A 15363-nucleotide genomic window follows, 5' to 3' on the forward strand; every position below is an offset into this window, starting at 1 on the left:
CCGATTGCGGACGTCGCAATGGGGGCGGTGCCGGTGCATGCGTCAGTCACGCACCGTCGCCGCCCGATCTCCTTCCCGCCGCCCGGACCGATCGGAAGACCAGAAGACTGAAGAGGACGAGACTAGTAGCGCCGTGGACGGTTCCCGGAATCCCGCCGCCGTCAGAAGAAGAGGACTCGAGGAGAGGAGCAGCGCCGTGGACGTCTCGCGGGCAGCCCAGGAGGAGAGCAGGTAAGTGATTGAAGCCGACGTGTGCCCTCACCTGTACCATGCCGCCTATACCATCACCTGTGCCATGCCTGTACCATCACCTGTGCCATGCCTGTACCATCACCTGTGCCATGCCTATACCATCACCTGTGCCATGCCGCCTATACTATCACCTGTACCATGCCGCCTATACCATCACCTGTGCCATGCCTATACCATCACCTGTGCCATGCCTATACTATCACCTGTGCCATGCCTGTACCATCACCTGTGCCATGCCTGTACCATGACCTCAAAGTCACGCAATTTTTTTACCGCGTTTTTTGCCGCGAAGCAATACCTATTACATTTTTCTTTTTGCGCTCCCCAAAAAATTTTGAGCACCAGCCGCCACTGGTCCATATCAGTATAAATATCCAGCATGATATTTTTCCCCTTTGAGATCTGATGTGTTTTCAAAGTGTTCCTTTAGTTTTTTTGAGCAGTGTATATTAGGCCAGCCATAGAAGGTTCAAATCCTGCTGAACCAGCCCGATTGAAACCATGTATGGTTAGGCCAAATGTACCCAAAATAATCGGTTGATCAACTTGGGTACAACCAGCCTGCCAGATTTTAGATGTGATTATTGCTAGCAGGTGGTATAGCTGCTAGAATTAATCATTGTGTTCTCCCAGTGGGGAAGGCTCCCCCCCCCCCACTCCCCTGCTGAGAGAACACAATAGCTCCCTGTAAACGCTGTCCTATGTTAATGAGGGAATTGAGCAAATTTGGGTTGCAGGAAAGAAATACGCTCTGTCTATGGCCGGCTTTAGTCACTGGAGTTGGAATAGATTACACAAAAAAAAAGGTAGAGGCACATTACTGTCTAATCTTTATTTTATTTTCAAAGAAAAATAACATGAAAACATTGTCAACGTTGCGTGGTCAGGGACCGGATATAGCCGCCCCATGTATGCAATCGCAAATCTGGTATACATAAAAGAAGGGGGTGTTTTATACATCATTTCGTAAAAACAGTAAAAACTTGATAAAGAAATGGGGGGGGGGGGGCGGGGTGGGAGATAAAAAAAAAAAAGATTGCTTCTTTGGGGCTATCTCAAACATATTTAAAACCTATTTACTGACATTCTAGGTTCCTCAGCGTTGTGCGTGTAGCTCTTAGGTACCCTCAGTTGAGTGATGCCAACCCAAACGAAGACAGTGCAACCTCCACTTCACCGCCAGGCTGTGGTTATGGCAGCAGGGCTGGTGGTTTCCTCCCATAGTGACTGGCCAATAATTGCGCCTATAAATTCACCCTGGAGGAACTGCTATGCAAAGGTTAGGACCAAGATATGCCAGGTATCGTAAGCGTAAAAGACGAATAAATCTACCCCTCCGGTATCTACCTAACGTCTTAACAAACGGTTGTCATACAATATTGGCCACAGTACATTGTTTTCAGTGAGTAGGTAATGCCCTTGCTATAGAATATAGGTCACTTACGTATCTCATGAAGCCTAACCGGAATACTCCCAAGATGTTGGTATGATGTTGCCAAGTGAGGCCTAGTCATTACTGCTCATCCCCTCTATCACAGGATGGGATGATCTCAGACCCACCCAGCAGGGGACAGAAAGAGCATGTGAGGGGGTTTGAATTGGAGAAAGAGCTCTCTCCTGTGATGGAGGAGGTGAGCAGTAATGACTAGGCCTCACTTAGCAATATCCTGGGAGTATTCCAGTCAGGCTTCATGAGACCTATAAATACCATACACCTTTAGCAAGGGCATTAGTCAACCTTAGTCAGAGCTGTACAATTTGTTTTTATCTACAGACGGCCTTTATCTGCATAGGCCGCTTTTTGGTAAAGGTGTATTAACCCTTTAACGCAGAACCAAACCCATCAATTTAACAGTTTCCCAAAATGGTTACATTCAAGGCAAGCTGTGAATAACTACAGGCGGTCCCCGGGTTACAAACATCCGACTTACAAACAACTCCTACTTACAAAGGGAGGGGAGACAACAGGAAGTGAGGAGAAATCTCCCCCTAGGATTGGAAATTCATTCCTGTAAGAGTTCTCATGGGAAAAAGATGTCTCCACTGAAGCTTTATCACCAATCCTTGTTTCCACAACCCAACATTTCCAAAATCCAGTTGTCGCAGGGACAGAAAGTGAGGTGAAATCTTCTGAACGGGGTTACAGACAGCAAAACAAATGGTACAGGGGTGTTACCCTTCCCTATGCTATTCGAAAAACCTAAAAATTGTTCTTTTGTCTGGAGCTACACTTAAAAAATTTACCTGTTCCGACTAACAAACAAATTCGACTTAACAACAAACTTACAGTCCCTTTCTTGTTTATAAGCCAGGGACCGCCTGTATCAGAGTTCCAAGTGTGCTTATGTCAGCTCTCAACAGAACTGTCCAGCCATCTAACGTCTGGTGTCATTACATGTGCAGCACCATGGCAGTTACAGATCAAAACGAGACCAAGATGGCAGCATCCGTGTCTGAAAAGGAGAGAAGAGCTCTAAGCAAACCACTAAATTCATGGATGAAATGCATATCGGAGGGCTGGTTTAACTGTCAAAGGATTAAAACTTCTTTCCATCCTGTCTTTAGGTTTACACAGCCCTCGTACACAGCACAGCCAGGTGGATGACACCATTTTCCAAGTTAACCACTTCTGGACCGGTAGATTTTGCTGCTTAATGACCAGGCCCTAATTTGTGATTCGGCACTGCGTTACTTTAACGGACAATTGCGCGGTCGTGCGACGCTGTACCCAAACGAAATTGACGTTCTTTTTTTCCCACAAATAGAGCTTTCTTTTGGTGGTATTTGATCACCTGTGCGATTTTTTATTTTTTGCGCTATAAACAGAAAAATAGCGACAATTTTGAAAAAAAAAAAACAATATTTTTCACTTTCTGCTATATAACATTCCCAAAAAAAAAAAATGTAAAAATCAAAATTTTTTTACATTTTTGGCCAATTTGTTTTCTGCTACATATTTTTGGGAAAAAAAATCGCAATAAGCGTATTTTGATTGGTTTGCGCAAAAGTTATTGCGTTTACTAACTACGGGAAAGATTTGTCATTTTTGTTTTTTACTAGTACTGGCGGCGATCTGTGATTTTTTTTTTTTTTTTTTTTTATTTTTTTATTTATTTTTTTTTTTTTTTGCGGGACTGCGACATTGCGGCGGACAGATCGGACCCCTGACTGACATTTTTTACACTTTTGGGGGCACCAGTGACATTATCAGTGCTAAAAATATTCACTGTTACTGTAATAATGGCATTGGCAGGGAAGGGGTTAATGCTATTGGTGATCAAAGGGTTAAATGTGACCCTAGTAGAGTGATTCTAACTGTGGGGGGGTTGGGCTTTTGAAATGATCATAGAGACATGCGATCCTATATAGCAGGATCGCATGGTCTCTTTGATCACTTCAGGGAGAATGACAGACGGCTGTGTTTACATCAGCCGTCAGTCCTTCTCTGTCAGCGGAGGGAGATTGCCGGTGTCAGACGGCAATCGGAGCCGCCTGACACCCGCACTGACTTCCCTGCTGACGATCGGGGGGCGGGAGACCACCTCCGGCAGCGCGCACTCGCCCCCTAGTGGCCTCCCAAGCAAATGACGTTTATTAACGTGATTTTGCCTGGGAGAGCCACACTGCTGACGTAAAAAGGCAGTGCAGCAACGGGAAGTGGTTAAAGAATACAGTGGTGTCATCTCTCCACCCCCGTCCTGAAAGAGCAAACAGCAGACTCTACTTACTGTCCTTCTTCTCCTATTGGCACTTTCTTTTCAGCACATTATCATGCACAGCCTGATTTATTTTAAATGGTATTATGAAAAAGAAAGTCAGCTTTGTGTAAGAAATAAGTCCTGCTGCAATAAATCTAGATACATGATGTCTGGTTCTAAAATGTTTTATAGCTATTTGTGAGCATTATGGTAAGCCATTAGGAATATATACTTGATGTCCTTTGGTCACTATATACCTGTGTCTTTATTTCTCAGAGCTCAGGCACACCGGCCCCCTGTAGTACAGCAGAGGAGGAGATTTATCAGCAGTCTGTAGACATCACTTACACCTTCCTGCTCAGTTCAGCTCAGGACCTCCGCTCCATTCAGCCTGTGGTTTCAGGGTCTATAGAGGAGTGGCTGGAGCTGCTGTCTGTCATGCCTCGGCCTCCACTCAGCTCCTCCGTATTCACAGACAGCCCTCAGAGAGTCCAGGTGCATAAGGTCCCTCAAGTACTGCTGTTTGACACAGCTACTACAGCTCTGAAAGTAGGTGACAGGGAGACGAGGCTGTGACTAGGGTCTGGACTTTGTGACTGGATACTGGGGAGAAGGAGTGGAGACTGCCTGACACTTACCTGGACCTCTGTATCATACCATTGTCTGACTTGTATCTCTCACTGGTAGGTTCAGCAGATGCAGCAAGTCCCCGTACAGCACGTGTATCCTGGGCAGGTCCAGTATGTGGAAGGAGGAGACGCCAACTACACTGCAAGCACCATGTAAGACAAGTGTGTTACAATTTGTATAAAAAGGACCTGTGGCTGGCGTAATGATGCAAAATAATTGGGCAAGAAACTTAAACAGAGGAGGCATGATATTAAAACCCCCTAGTAATGCAGTTCTGGGCTACACTCCTTATAGAGATGCAATGGTGGATAGTGCCATGCAAAACTACAGTAAAAGGAAGAATGTCACCAGCATTCCGTTGTATATTATTAATCAACATGGCTCCCTTGGGTCAAACAATGCCAACATTTTGGGGCAGTCCAGGGTCCCTCCCGTCACTTTGAGGAAGGGGTCCCTCTAAGCCCTGATATGTTGGCTTTGTTTGACTTCTGTGATGTTACATGAATAAATACGTGAATCTAATATCCCACACCCGTGCAATATTTTGATGCAAAAAAAATACATACCGTAATAATTCAATCTAAAATTAAAAAAAAGTTGCAACCCAAGACAAAAATACAAAATACAATATAAGATCTGCTCGTCGTCAGACTTACAATAAGTCTAAAAGATGTTAATCCTAGCAAAGACTAAAACCTCGTACACACGCAACGATTGTTGGCCGACCGATCGGCCGTCTTTTGTCCAGTGTTGTTGTGTTGGTTGAAATGTGCTCTAGACTGCCCACAAATTTTATCGGCCAACAAAAACCAACTTCAGAAGTGATGTCATGTTCTGGTCTACTTTTCGTGTGTTTTTTCTTCTCTGAGCATGCCCAGTCTTGCTCATCACATTTTTGTCGGCCGAAATCTGTACTGACTGAAGAACAATCGGCCGTTCTGTTGACGGCCAACAAAAATTTTATAGCCTGCACACCAGATTTTGTTCGGCTGAAAAGTCAGAGTCGGTTGTCGGAAGCATCATACTAACAAGCCGACAATCGGCCGATCGGACGTTGGCCGAAAATTCACGGCCAACTATCGATGCGTGTGTACTAGGCTTAAGGACTTGACTGCGCTCTCATAAAGGGAAATGTAACATCAAAAAATGTGTTTATCAAAAACTCCCAAAACCTTTACTGTATATACAGTATCTCACAAAAGTGAGTACACCCTCACATTTTTATAAATATTTTATTATATCTTTTCATGTGACAACACTGAAGAAATGACACTTTGCTACAATGTAAAGTAGTGAGTGTACAGCTTGTATAACAGTGTAAATTTGCTGTCCCCTCAAAAATAACTCCACACACAGCCATTAATGTCTAAACTGCTGGCAACAAAAGTGAGTACACCCCCTAAGTCAAAATGTCTAAATTGGGCCCAATTAGCCATTTTCCCTCCCTGGTATCATGTGACTCGTTAGTGTTACAAGGTCTCAGGTGTGAATGGGGAGCAGATGTGTTAAATTTGGTGTTATCGCTCTCACTCTCTCATGCTGGTCACTGGAAGTTCTTTGCCATGAGGTGCCATGTTGAACTCTCTGATTTGATGCTACACTTACCTTTATAAAAGCGCGGTCAAGTCCTTAAGTTTAGTACACACAATGAGAATATCAGACAAATGATCGTTTGTTTTTTGTTGCATGCTAGTTTCATATCCAAATTGAAGAGGTTACTAAAGTTACGAAAATTCTCGTAGGACAGAATACAACTTCGTAAGTGATTTCTTGTATTGCATTAAACGAAAATTGTACGATCTGGTTTAGTGCGAGAAGTTTTCCGGCTTGCACCATCGGATATTGTTGGATGGACTGTCATGATCCACTCTCGGAAGGTGTGTACTAATGATCGGATTATCCTGCGATCACTCCAAAAGCGATTTTTGTCATCCGATTTTCTGATCGTGTGTATGAGGCATTAGGCTTTGGTAGGATTTTTCTTAACATGAATACATTTATGTTTGTCATTCATCTACAACAGAGTGCTGGTTTCCCTTATAAAATCCCCACCTATCATTTTGCATCCTTAGCTCTTACTGTAGGCACAGGTAAGGTTAGGTTAGGTACAGGTTAGGAGGTTAGGCTGTGGAAAAGTTTGATGTGCCATGTGTGTTGGAAGGCAGAAAGAAAACCATGAAGGAAAAACATAAAAAAAAAATGAGGCTTTTCTTAAGCAGCTCCCTCTATCTTGCCAGAATCTACTCAGAACACCATTCTCCGAATACTATCCCGCTCAGAACACTATTATCAGAATACTATCCCGCTCAGAACACTATTATCAGGATACCATCACACTCAGAACACTATTATCAGTATACCATCACACTCAGAACACTATTATCAGGATACTATCCCGCTCAGAACACTATTATCAGGATACCATTACACTCAGAACACTATTATCAGTATACCATTACACTCAGAACACTATTATCAGTATACCATTACACTCAGAACACTATTATCAGGATACCATCACACTCAGAACACCATTCTCAGAATACTATCCCGCTCAGAACACTATTATCAGGATACTATCACACTCAGAACACTATTATCAGGATACCATTACACTCAGAACACTATTATCAGGATACCATTACACTCGGAACACTATTATCAGGATACCATTACACTCAGAACACTATTATCAGGATACCATTACACTCAGAACACTATTATCAGGATACCATTACACTCAGAACACTATTATCAGGATACCATCACACTCAGAACACTATTATCAGGATACTATCACACTCAGAACACCATTATCAGGATACTATCACACTCAGAACACCATTATCAGGATACCATTACACTCAGAACACTATTATCAGGATACCATTACACTCAGAACACTATTATCAGGATACCATCACACTCAGAACACCATTCTCAGAATACTATCACACTCAGAACACTATTATCAGGACACCATCACCCTCAGAACACTATTATCAGGACACCATAACACTCGCAACACTACTTTCAGGATACCGTCACACTCAGAACACCATTATCAGGATACCATCACACTCAGAACACTATATTATCAGGATACCATCACACTCAGAACACTATTATCAGGATACCTTCACACTCAGAACACCATTATCAGGATACCATCACACTCAGAACACTATATTATCAGGATACCATTACACTCAGAACACTATATTATCAGGATACCATCACACTCAGAACACTATTATCAGGATACCATCACACTCAGAACACTATTATCAGGATACCATCACACTCAGAACACTATTATCAGGATACCATCACACTCAGAACACTATTATCAGGATACCATCACACTCAGAACACTATTATCAGGATACCATCACCCCAAGGGCCCATTAACACTGTGACAGACCCAACCGAGACAGGGGGACTGCAAAGTAGCCTCTTGCCTACTGACCTGGCCCTGATATTTTAGGGAGCTACAAGCATTAACAAGGATTTTTTTTTATACAATGCAAAATGACATTACCGTATTTAACAGTCAAGGAAGCCATGATGATCTCTGCCTACTTGAAACTCATTGAGAAGATGGATGTGAATAGAAAGCTGGTTAATGAGATATGGACAGCCCTGGATCTTCTTGAATACTTGTGCTGAACTGTCTGGGATGGCACTGACCTGAGTCACCTAGGCTTGTCTAGGTGACTAATTGTTAAAGCATAACTCCACTTTATCTATGCATTGGGATTGCGTTGGGCAGGACTGCTCAAATAAGCCCAACGCATATGGTGTATGTGGCGGACCGCCTAGTACCCCACAGCTTCCTCCACTCTGGAACTAGGAATTACAGCTGAGCATTGCACCCAAGAACTAGACGACATTAGCTTAGGTGCAAACTGGAACTGACTTTATTGAAAACTCACACAGAATATATACTTTACAAAATCAGGTAGAAGCTTGATCAACTAATTCCTAAACAATGCAAGCTTTAAACAGTAATATCATCAATACATCTAACAGTACATCTAATGAAAAGCCAACATAAACAGTAATCTAATTCAACAGTAAGGTAATTTAAAGCAGAGATTCTATGTTAAAGGCTAAAAATCTTCACACCTCATTTGCCTATTTATCTGTGTCCCTACAGCCGCTCTGGTTCCTACACCTACACCGAGACCCCACTTTATAGCCAGGCTACAGGATCTACTTACTTCGAGTCTCAGAGTGCCACAGGGCAAGGAAGCTCTCCCACATCCTCACCAACTGTGGCCAGTAGCCCCATGTATGTATCTGGAGGGCAGATCCTTGCCAATGCCACCCCTCCGGGGTCTTCTGGAGGAGCTGCAGCAAGTGGAGGATCGGGATCTGGGACCTATGTCATACAGGGTGGATTTCTAATGGGCAACTCTACGCAGCCCTACTCTCACACCACACGTGCCTCTCCTGCCACAGTAAGTAGGCCAGTTTTTGTGTTTGAAACCATTCTAAGAGCCAGCTGTCATGGGCTTATTGCACTAGGCCCAGGGCCACCTAATCATTCCTCCATTTAGTATTCCTGGGTGTCCTATGTAAAATGCATCCGCTATAGAGGTAAATGTTTGTTATGGGGGGGCGAAGCCTTCGATACTAAACATTTATCAGAGTGCTGGATGAACCCTGGACTCTTCACACAGCAGTGTGTCGTCAAAGATGAGCCAACACTGGCATCTGTATATGGTAGAGCACAAGTGTATGGTTGATGCTTTTACACATTGCATCCATGAGTATTTATGCAGCCCAATGGTGCAGTGAGTGATAAGTACAAATGCATTGTTTTCTTCTGGATCCTCCTCCTACTTTCTGTGTGACTGTCGTTTTTTCTGTGGCAGGTGCAGTGGCTACTGGACAATTATGAGACAGCAGAGGGAGTGAGCCTTCCACGCAGCACCCTTTACTGCCACTATTTGCTGCACTGCCAGGAGCAGAAGCTAGAGCCAGTCAATGCTGCCTCCTTTGGAAAGCTCATCCGCTCAGTCTTCATGGGATTGCGCACTCGACGGTTGGGAACCAGGTACAGACTAAAAACAAAGGGATTGATTTAATAAAAGCAAATAGACTGTGCACTTGCACAAAAAAAAAACTTTTTTGCTTGCACATGATTGGATGATGGAAGTCAGCAGAGCTTCTGCTCATTTACTAAGCTCTGGAGCAACTGCCTTTTGCAAAGTGCACAGCCAATTTGCCTTTAGTAAATCAACCCCTATGTCTCTTAAATGAATGTGATGTGCATAGGGAGCGCACAGTCCTACACTACGGTATGTTTAGGGAGTGTTCAGTCCTGCACTGCAGTGTGCATAGGGAGTGCTCAGTCCTGCACTGCAGTATGCATAGGGAGTGCTCGGTCCTGCACTGCGGTGTGCATAGGGAGTGCTCGGTCCTGCACTGCGGTGTGCATAGGGAGTGCTCGGTCCTGCACTGCGGTGTGCATAGGGAGTGCTCAGTGCTGCACTGCGGTGTGCATAGGGAGTGCTCAGTCCTGCACTGCGGTGTGCATAGGGAATGCTTAGTCCTGCAATATACATAAGGAGCGCATAGTCCTGCACTGTGAAGCGCATTTGGAACGCACAGTCCTCACTGTGATATACATAAGGAGTGCACAGACCTGCACTGTGAGGTGCACGCTTTATACATGTTAAGGCTAATAATATTATTTTTTTTTTTTTTACTAGAGGAAACTCCAAATATCACTACTATGGTCTCCGAATCAAAGCCAGCTCTCCCCTCTTGCGACTCATGGAGGATCAGCAGCATCTCGCTATGCGGCAACAGCCATTCTCCCAGAAACAGAGGTAATTTTCTACAGTCTCCTCCCCCTGTGGTATTCATACTAATCAATGATCAGTCATTAGTGATTCCTGCTCCTCTCTTGTGTCTGTTGTCCTTTTAAAGCTGGTTTAATCTGTTTATATTTTGCCTTCCCTGGTTCCTCCCTTTCCCACATCAACATGCTAATGACATTTGTAAAGAGAACCTTTACATTATCATTACATACCTAATTTTATACCCAGTGACCTAATCACTGGATCTCTTTGTATCTCTATGCAATGCAGGCAGATCATGAATGGTTGAAGAGACCAGCAGGGTGCTGTATGTAGGTTTTTGAAAACATCACAGTGGGCTGTATTTGCCTGCAGATCACCCATGTGTACTGTTGTGCCTCCATCATTGAAATAGCTGAAATCCAATGAATGAAAGGAGCAGGTTGGGAACAGTACAGCTAGGGAAGAAAGGGCTTAGGTGATGCTGGATGTCCGCCAGCCCAGAAATGAGGCAGGCTCTGATTGACTTGTTGCAGCTTCTAAAAAACACTTTAAGAAGCTTGTAGTCTACAGCGAAATTAGAGTAAGCAATTTCAGTAGAGGAGAGGAGCCTGTACAACTGTGCAAGACGGAAGGTAAAGCCGGATTTTAAGCTTTAAGTGGAAGGGATTGTTTCTATTTTTAATACTGTTTGTTGGGGAACACGGTAGGTCTCTGGGATGTATACCCTTAGGGTCCTGTAAATGGTAGGGCACTTTCCTGCTTGGTGTCTAGCAGTTGAAGGAGATCATATAAACCAGGCATCACTAAATGGCGGATCCAGACCGAGTTCCACCCTTTAGGATTCTTTCTGCCCACAGACATCACCACTGCCGCTGTTATTCTCACAGAGCTGACAGTTGGAGGCAGGACAGCTCTGGACAGAAGGCGGGTGCTGCCTGAGTTAACAAGCAGGTGATTGGTTGCGAAGATGCAGGGCAGTCTTTGCACAAACATGGGATTCTGACCTCTGCTTGAAAGAATTTTTTACTGACTGGACCTCCGTGAATTTTAATTCAATACCCCTGATATATACCTTTTCGTGTCATGGTTTGAGGTTTTTTGCACAAAAAAAAAAAACACTTTTTTGCTTGCACATGATTGGATGATGGAAGTCAGCAGAGCTTCTGCTCATTTACTAAGCTCTGGAGCAACTGCCTTTTGCAAAGTGCAAAGTGATTTAGTAAATCAACCCCTATGTCTCTTAAATGAATGTGCTGTGCATAGGGAGCGCACAGTCCTACACTACGGTGTGTTTAGGGAGTGTTCAGTCCTGCACTGCAGTGTACATAGGGAGTGCTCAGTCCTGCACTGCGGTGTGCATAGGGAGTGCTCAGTCCTGCACTGCAGTGTACATAGGGAGTGCTCAGTCCTGCACTGCGGTGTGCATAGGGAGTGCTCAGTCCTGCACTGCAGTGTACATAGGGAGTGCTCAGTCCTACACTGCGGTGTGCATAGGGAGTGCTCAGTCCTGCACTGCGGTGTGCATAGAGAGTGCTCAGTCCTCCACTGCGGTGTGCATAGGGAGTGCTCAGTCCTGCACTGCGGTGTGCATAGGGAGTGCTCAGTCCTGCACTGCGGTGTGCATAGAGAGTGCTCAGTCCTCCACTGCGGTGTGCATAGAGAGTGCTCAGTCCTGCACTGCGGTGTGCATAGAGAGTGCTCAGTCCTGCACTGCAGTGTACATAGGGAGTGCTCAGTCCTGCACTGCGGTGTGCATAGGGAGTGCTCAGTCCTGCACTGCAGTGTACATAGGGAGTGCTCAGTCCTGCACTGCGGTGTGCGTAGGGAGTGCTCAGTCCTGCACTGCAGTGTACATAGGGAGTGCTCAGTCCTCCACTGCGGTGTACATAGGGAGTGCTCAGTCCTGCACTGCGGTGTGCATAGGGAGTGCTCAGTCCTGCACTGCAGTGTACATAGGGAGTGCTCAGTCCTGCACTGCGGTGTGCATAGGGAGTGCTCAGTCCTGCACTGCGGCGTGCGTAAGGAGTGCTCAGTCCTGCACTGCAGTGTACATAGGGAGTGCTCAGTCCTCCACTGCGGTGTACATAGGGAGTGCTCAGTCCTGCACTGCGGTGTGCATAGGGAGTGCTCAGTCCTGCACTGCAGTGTACATAGGGAGTGCTCAGTCCTGCACTGCGGTGTGCATAGGGAGTGCTCAGTCCTGCACTGCGGTGTGCATAGGGAGTGCTCAGTCCTGCACTGCGGTGTGCGTAGGGAGTGCTTTGAGGTTTTCGTCTAGTACTGCCACAGATGAAATATCCAGTGTCTGGGACATGATCATAGCCCATAGTGGAGGAACCGTTTTCTTTGTCTCTGCCCTTCTGCTATATCTGTGTCCCCAATAATCTTTTTTTTATTTAAGTTAAGTGAACTTTGGTAATGTTGTGAATATTGTTGCAATCCCTGTAGTAACTACAAATTCAGGTATTCAGAGAATTTAGGTTCACGAGAATCTGTCAGGTAAGAGACAGATTCTCTTGATAGGGGTACCCTCATCCAGTTTTATCCACCTTCACTGCATTTTGCTGCTTCTATTAGTGCCCTTGAAATAACCTTTGCTTTCTGGTAGAGGGGAGTATATGAACTCCTTCGCTTTCCCTAGGATGTAGTGCTTGTCATTCGCTTTCCCTAGGATGTAGTGCTTGTCATTCGCTTTCCCTAGGATGTAGTGCTTTGACCTAAGAAAGCAATTGCCTCACCCAAACACTGTCATGGAGGAGAGGGAGCAAGTCATTGACTCTGTATACGTTCTGACATTGACTGTCATGGCGCTTAAACAGGGATCAAAGTCAGGGATCTGACAGACAGTAGGTGGGGGGAGCTGAATAGGCCATTTCATAGATTCTCTTTTCAGTTAACATGCCCTGTTAACTTGTTCCATGAGCCACTTTGTGTATCTGAAAACTTTTGTTTCTCCAAGGATGAAGCCCATTCAGAAAATGGAAGGAATGAGTAATGGGATAGGAGGAGCCCAGCAGCCACCCTCTGGCCTTTCAGATATCAGCTCCCAGGTTCAGCAGTACCAGCAGTTCTTAGGTAGGTGATAAGTGATAAGTTCCCTCTCATGTACATACATTACCAGGCTCTTATGTCCCATCTTCTGTGCAGATGCCTCCCGGACTCTGCCTGAGTTTTCAGACATAGACCTACAGGAAAAACCACTTCCTGATGGAGTCACTTTGGCTGACATCAAGGCCTTCCAGCTGCTTTATCGAGAGCACTGTGAGGTAAGTGATTGCATTTTGTCCTCTTCATTTCTTTATGGACCTTCTCTTCTATTCTGTCCATAAAACACACTTCAAGAATATGTAATTCCAACATTTCATATTCCTGATAGGTGCCTGCTGTACCATGTACCTGGAAATGTATCCTGTTCAGCGTGGTCAGTTCTCTAGCTGTGCTGGGAACTCAGACTTGTCCTGAAACCCCCTCCCCAGCCATTCACTGGGAAGATCAGGGTCTACTGCTTTTCCTGCCCCAGCTCTTTATGCAGCTGAGAACAGAGGGAATATGTTCACTTTTTCAAAAGGGGGGTGGGGTATTATTTATAACGGTTTTTTTTCTTTGTTTTTTTTTTTTTTTATCTATACACAAATGTTTTGCCTTTCATTTCTATTTAAGCCCCGGTTCACACTACTGCGTGTGCGGGGTTCGCATGTCATGTCGGAGCGCACTGCTCCGACATGACATGCGATCAGCTGTGCGGTGCGAGTTTAGCCATACAGTTTGTATGGCTAAATTCGCATCGCACCCGCAGCAAACACGCACAGGAGGCATTTTTGCTGCCGCATCAGGATCGGATCGCACAGCGGTTCACACTTGTGCGATCCGATCCTGTGCGAACTGCACGATCGCACTGCGATATGCGATCAAACTGGGGGTGTCGTTAAGATTACATTGACACCCCCAGCGGATCGCATATGGCAGTGTGAACTGCCGGGGGTGCGTGTGCGATGCGGGAACAGGCTGCGAATTCGCAGCCTTCCCGCATCGCATCAGTGTGAACCGAGCCTTAAACTGAATGGGTTGTTTTACAAGGTGATTGTTCATATGTACAATCACTTTAAAGCTGAATTTCAGGGGATCAGCTACTTTGTAGGTATACCATGAGTTAAGTCTAACAAGGTGCCTGTCTATTCACAGCTGACCGGTCTATTGTGCTCCAGAAAGATAACTTCCAGAGCTCTGATGCTGCTCACTGTGGTCTCAGTTCCTTCAAGAGCAGAGTCACTGGAACTGCTATACCCGCCCCTCCCCTCCTTCTACCCATTCACAGAAATCTCTGTATTATGTGAACTCATTTATGAAATACAAAGGCTCCTGTGAATGGGCAGTATAATGTAGGGGTGGGCATAGCTGCTCTGTGTGCTTCTCTGCTCTTTCACAGCCTTGAGTGTCCCATGTATCCTCCAGGAATGCAATAAACCTGTCACATATAAATAAATATAAGGAAGTCCCAAAGATGGCATGAACCTAACTGGACTAAACTTATAGTGTTCCTGCTGAATTCCTGGAACTTCGCTTTAAAGCAGAACTCCAAGTAAACATCTAAATACTCACACAGAATACATATATTGGATCTGTTTTACCTGCCAAAAGATTTGTATTTTTATTCATTCAATTCTGAGATCTACATGAGCCTTACCAGACAGCACAGAGTAATTGGTGGCACGATTTTCACTAAGGCATATACTGCTAACTCCACCTCATTCCCAGCCTGCTGACTAGACAATGATGAAAGCAGCAGGAAACGGATGAGACATTTGTCTGCTCTTTCTTGCTTTCTCCTCCTATTAGCCGGTTACTTGTCAACACATTTGCATGCAGCACACTGTATTGGTCTTAGTGCTGCTGTACTATATTTCACATGTGCTGTTAACGTGTTTTGGTAGATTATTACCAGTTTTTAGAAGGGTTTTTTAGTCCTGTGT

The 15363-nt window shown here is 44.9% G+C and overlaps 1 protein-coding gene across 2 annotated transcripts in view; it reads left to right on the plus strand.

Moving 5' to 3' along the window:
• Positions 1-15363, plus strand: part of RFX1 (regulatory factor X1) — a 66902-nt gene that overhangs the window by 38394 nt on the left and 13145 nt on the right. For both annotated transcript variants that reach the window (XM_082254839.1, XM_082254840.1), the window contains 6 exons: positions 4638-4732; positions 8740-9043; positions 9461-9642; positions 10301-10420; positions 13353-13468; positions 13541-13659. In XM_082254839.1, coding sequence (XP_082110965.1) covers positions 4638-4732; positions 8740-9043; positions 9461-9642; positions 10301-10420; positions 13353-13468; positions 13541-13659 — 936 coding nt within the window. The remainder of the gene's footprint in view (positions 1-4637; positions 4733-8739; positions 9044-9460; positions 9643-10300; positions 10421-13352; positions 13469-13540; positions 13660-15363) is intronic.

Source organism: Pelophylax lessonae (genome assembly GCF_965119305.1).
Source record: "Pelophylax lessonae genome assembly, chromosome: 4".
In the NCBI taxonomy this organism is placed as follows: Eukaryota; Metazoa; Chordata; class Amphibia; order Anura; family Ranidae; genus Pelophylax; species Pelophylax lessonae.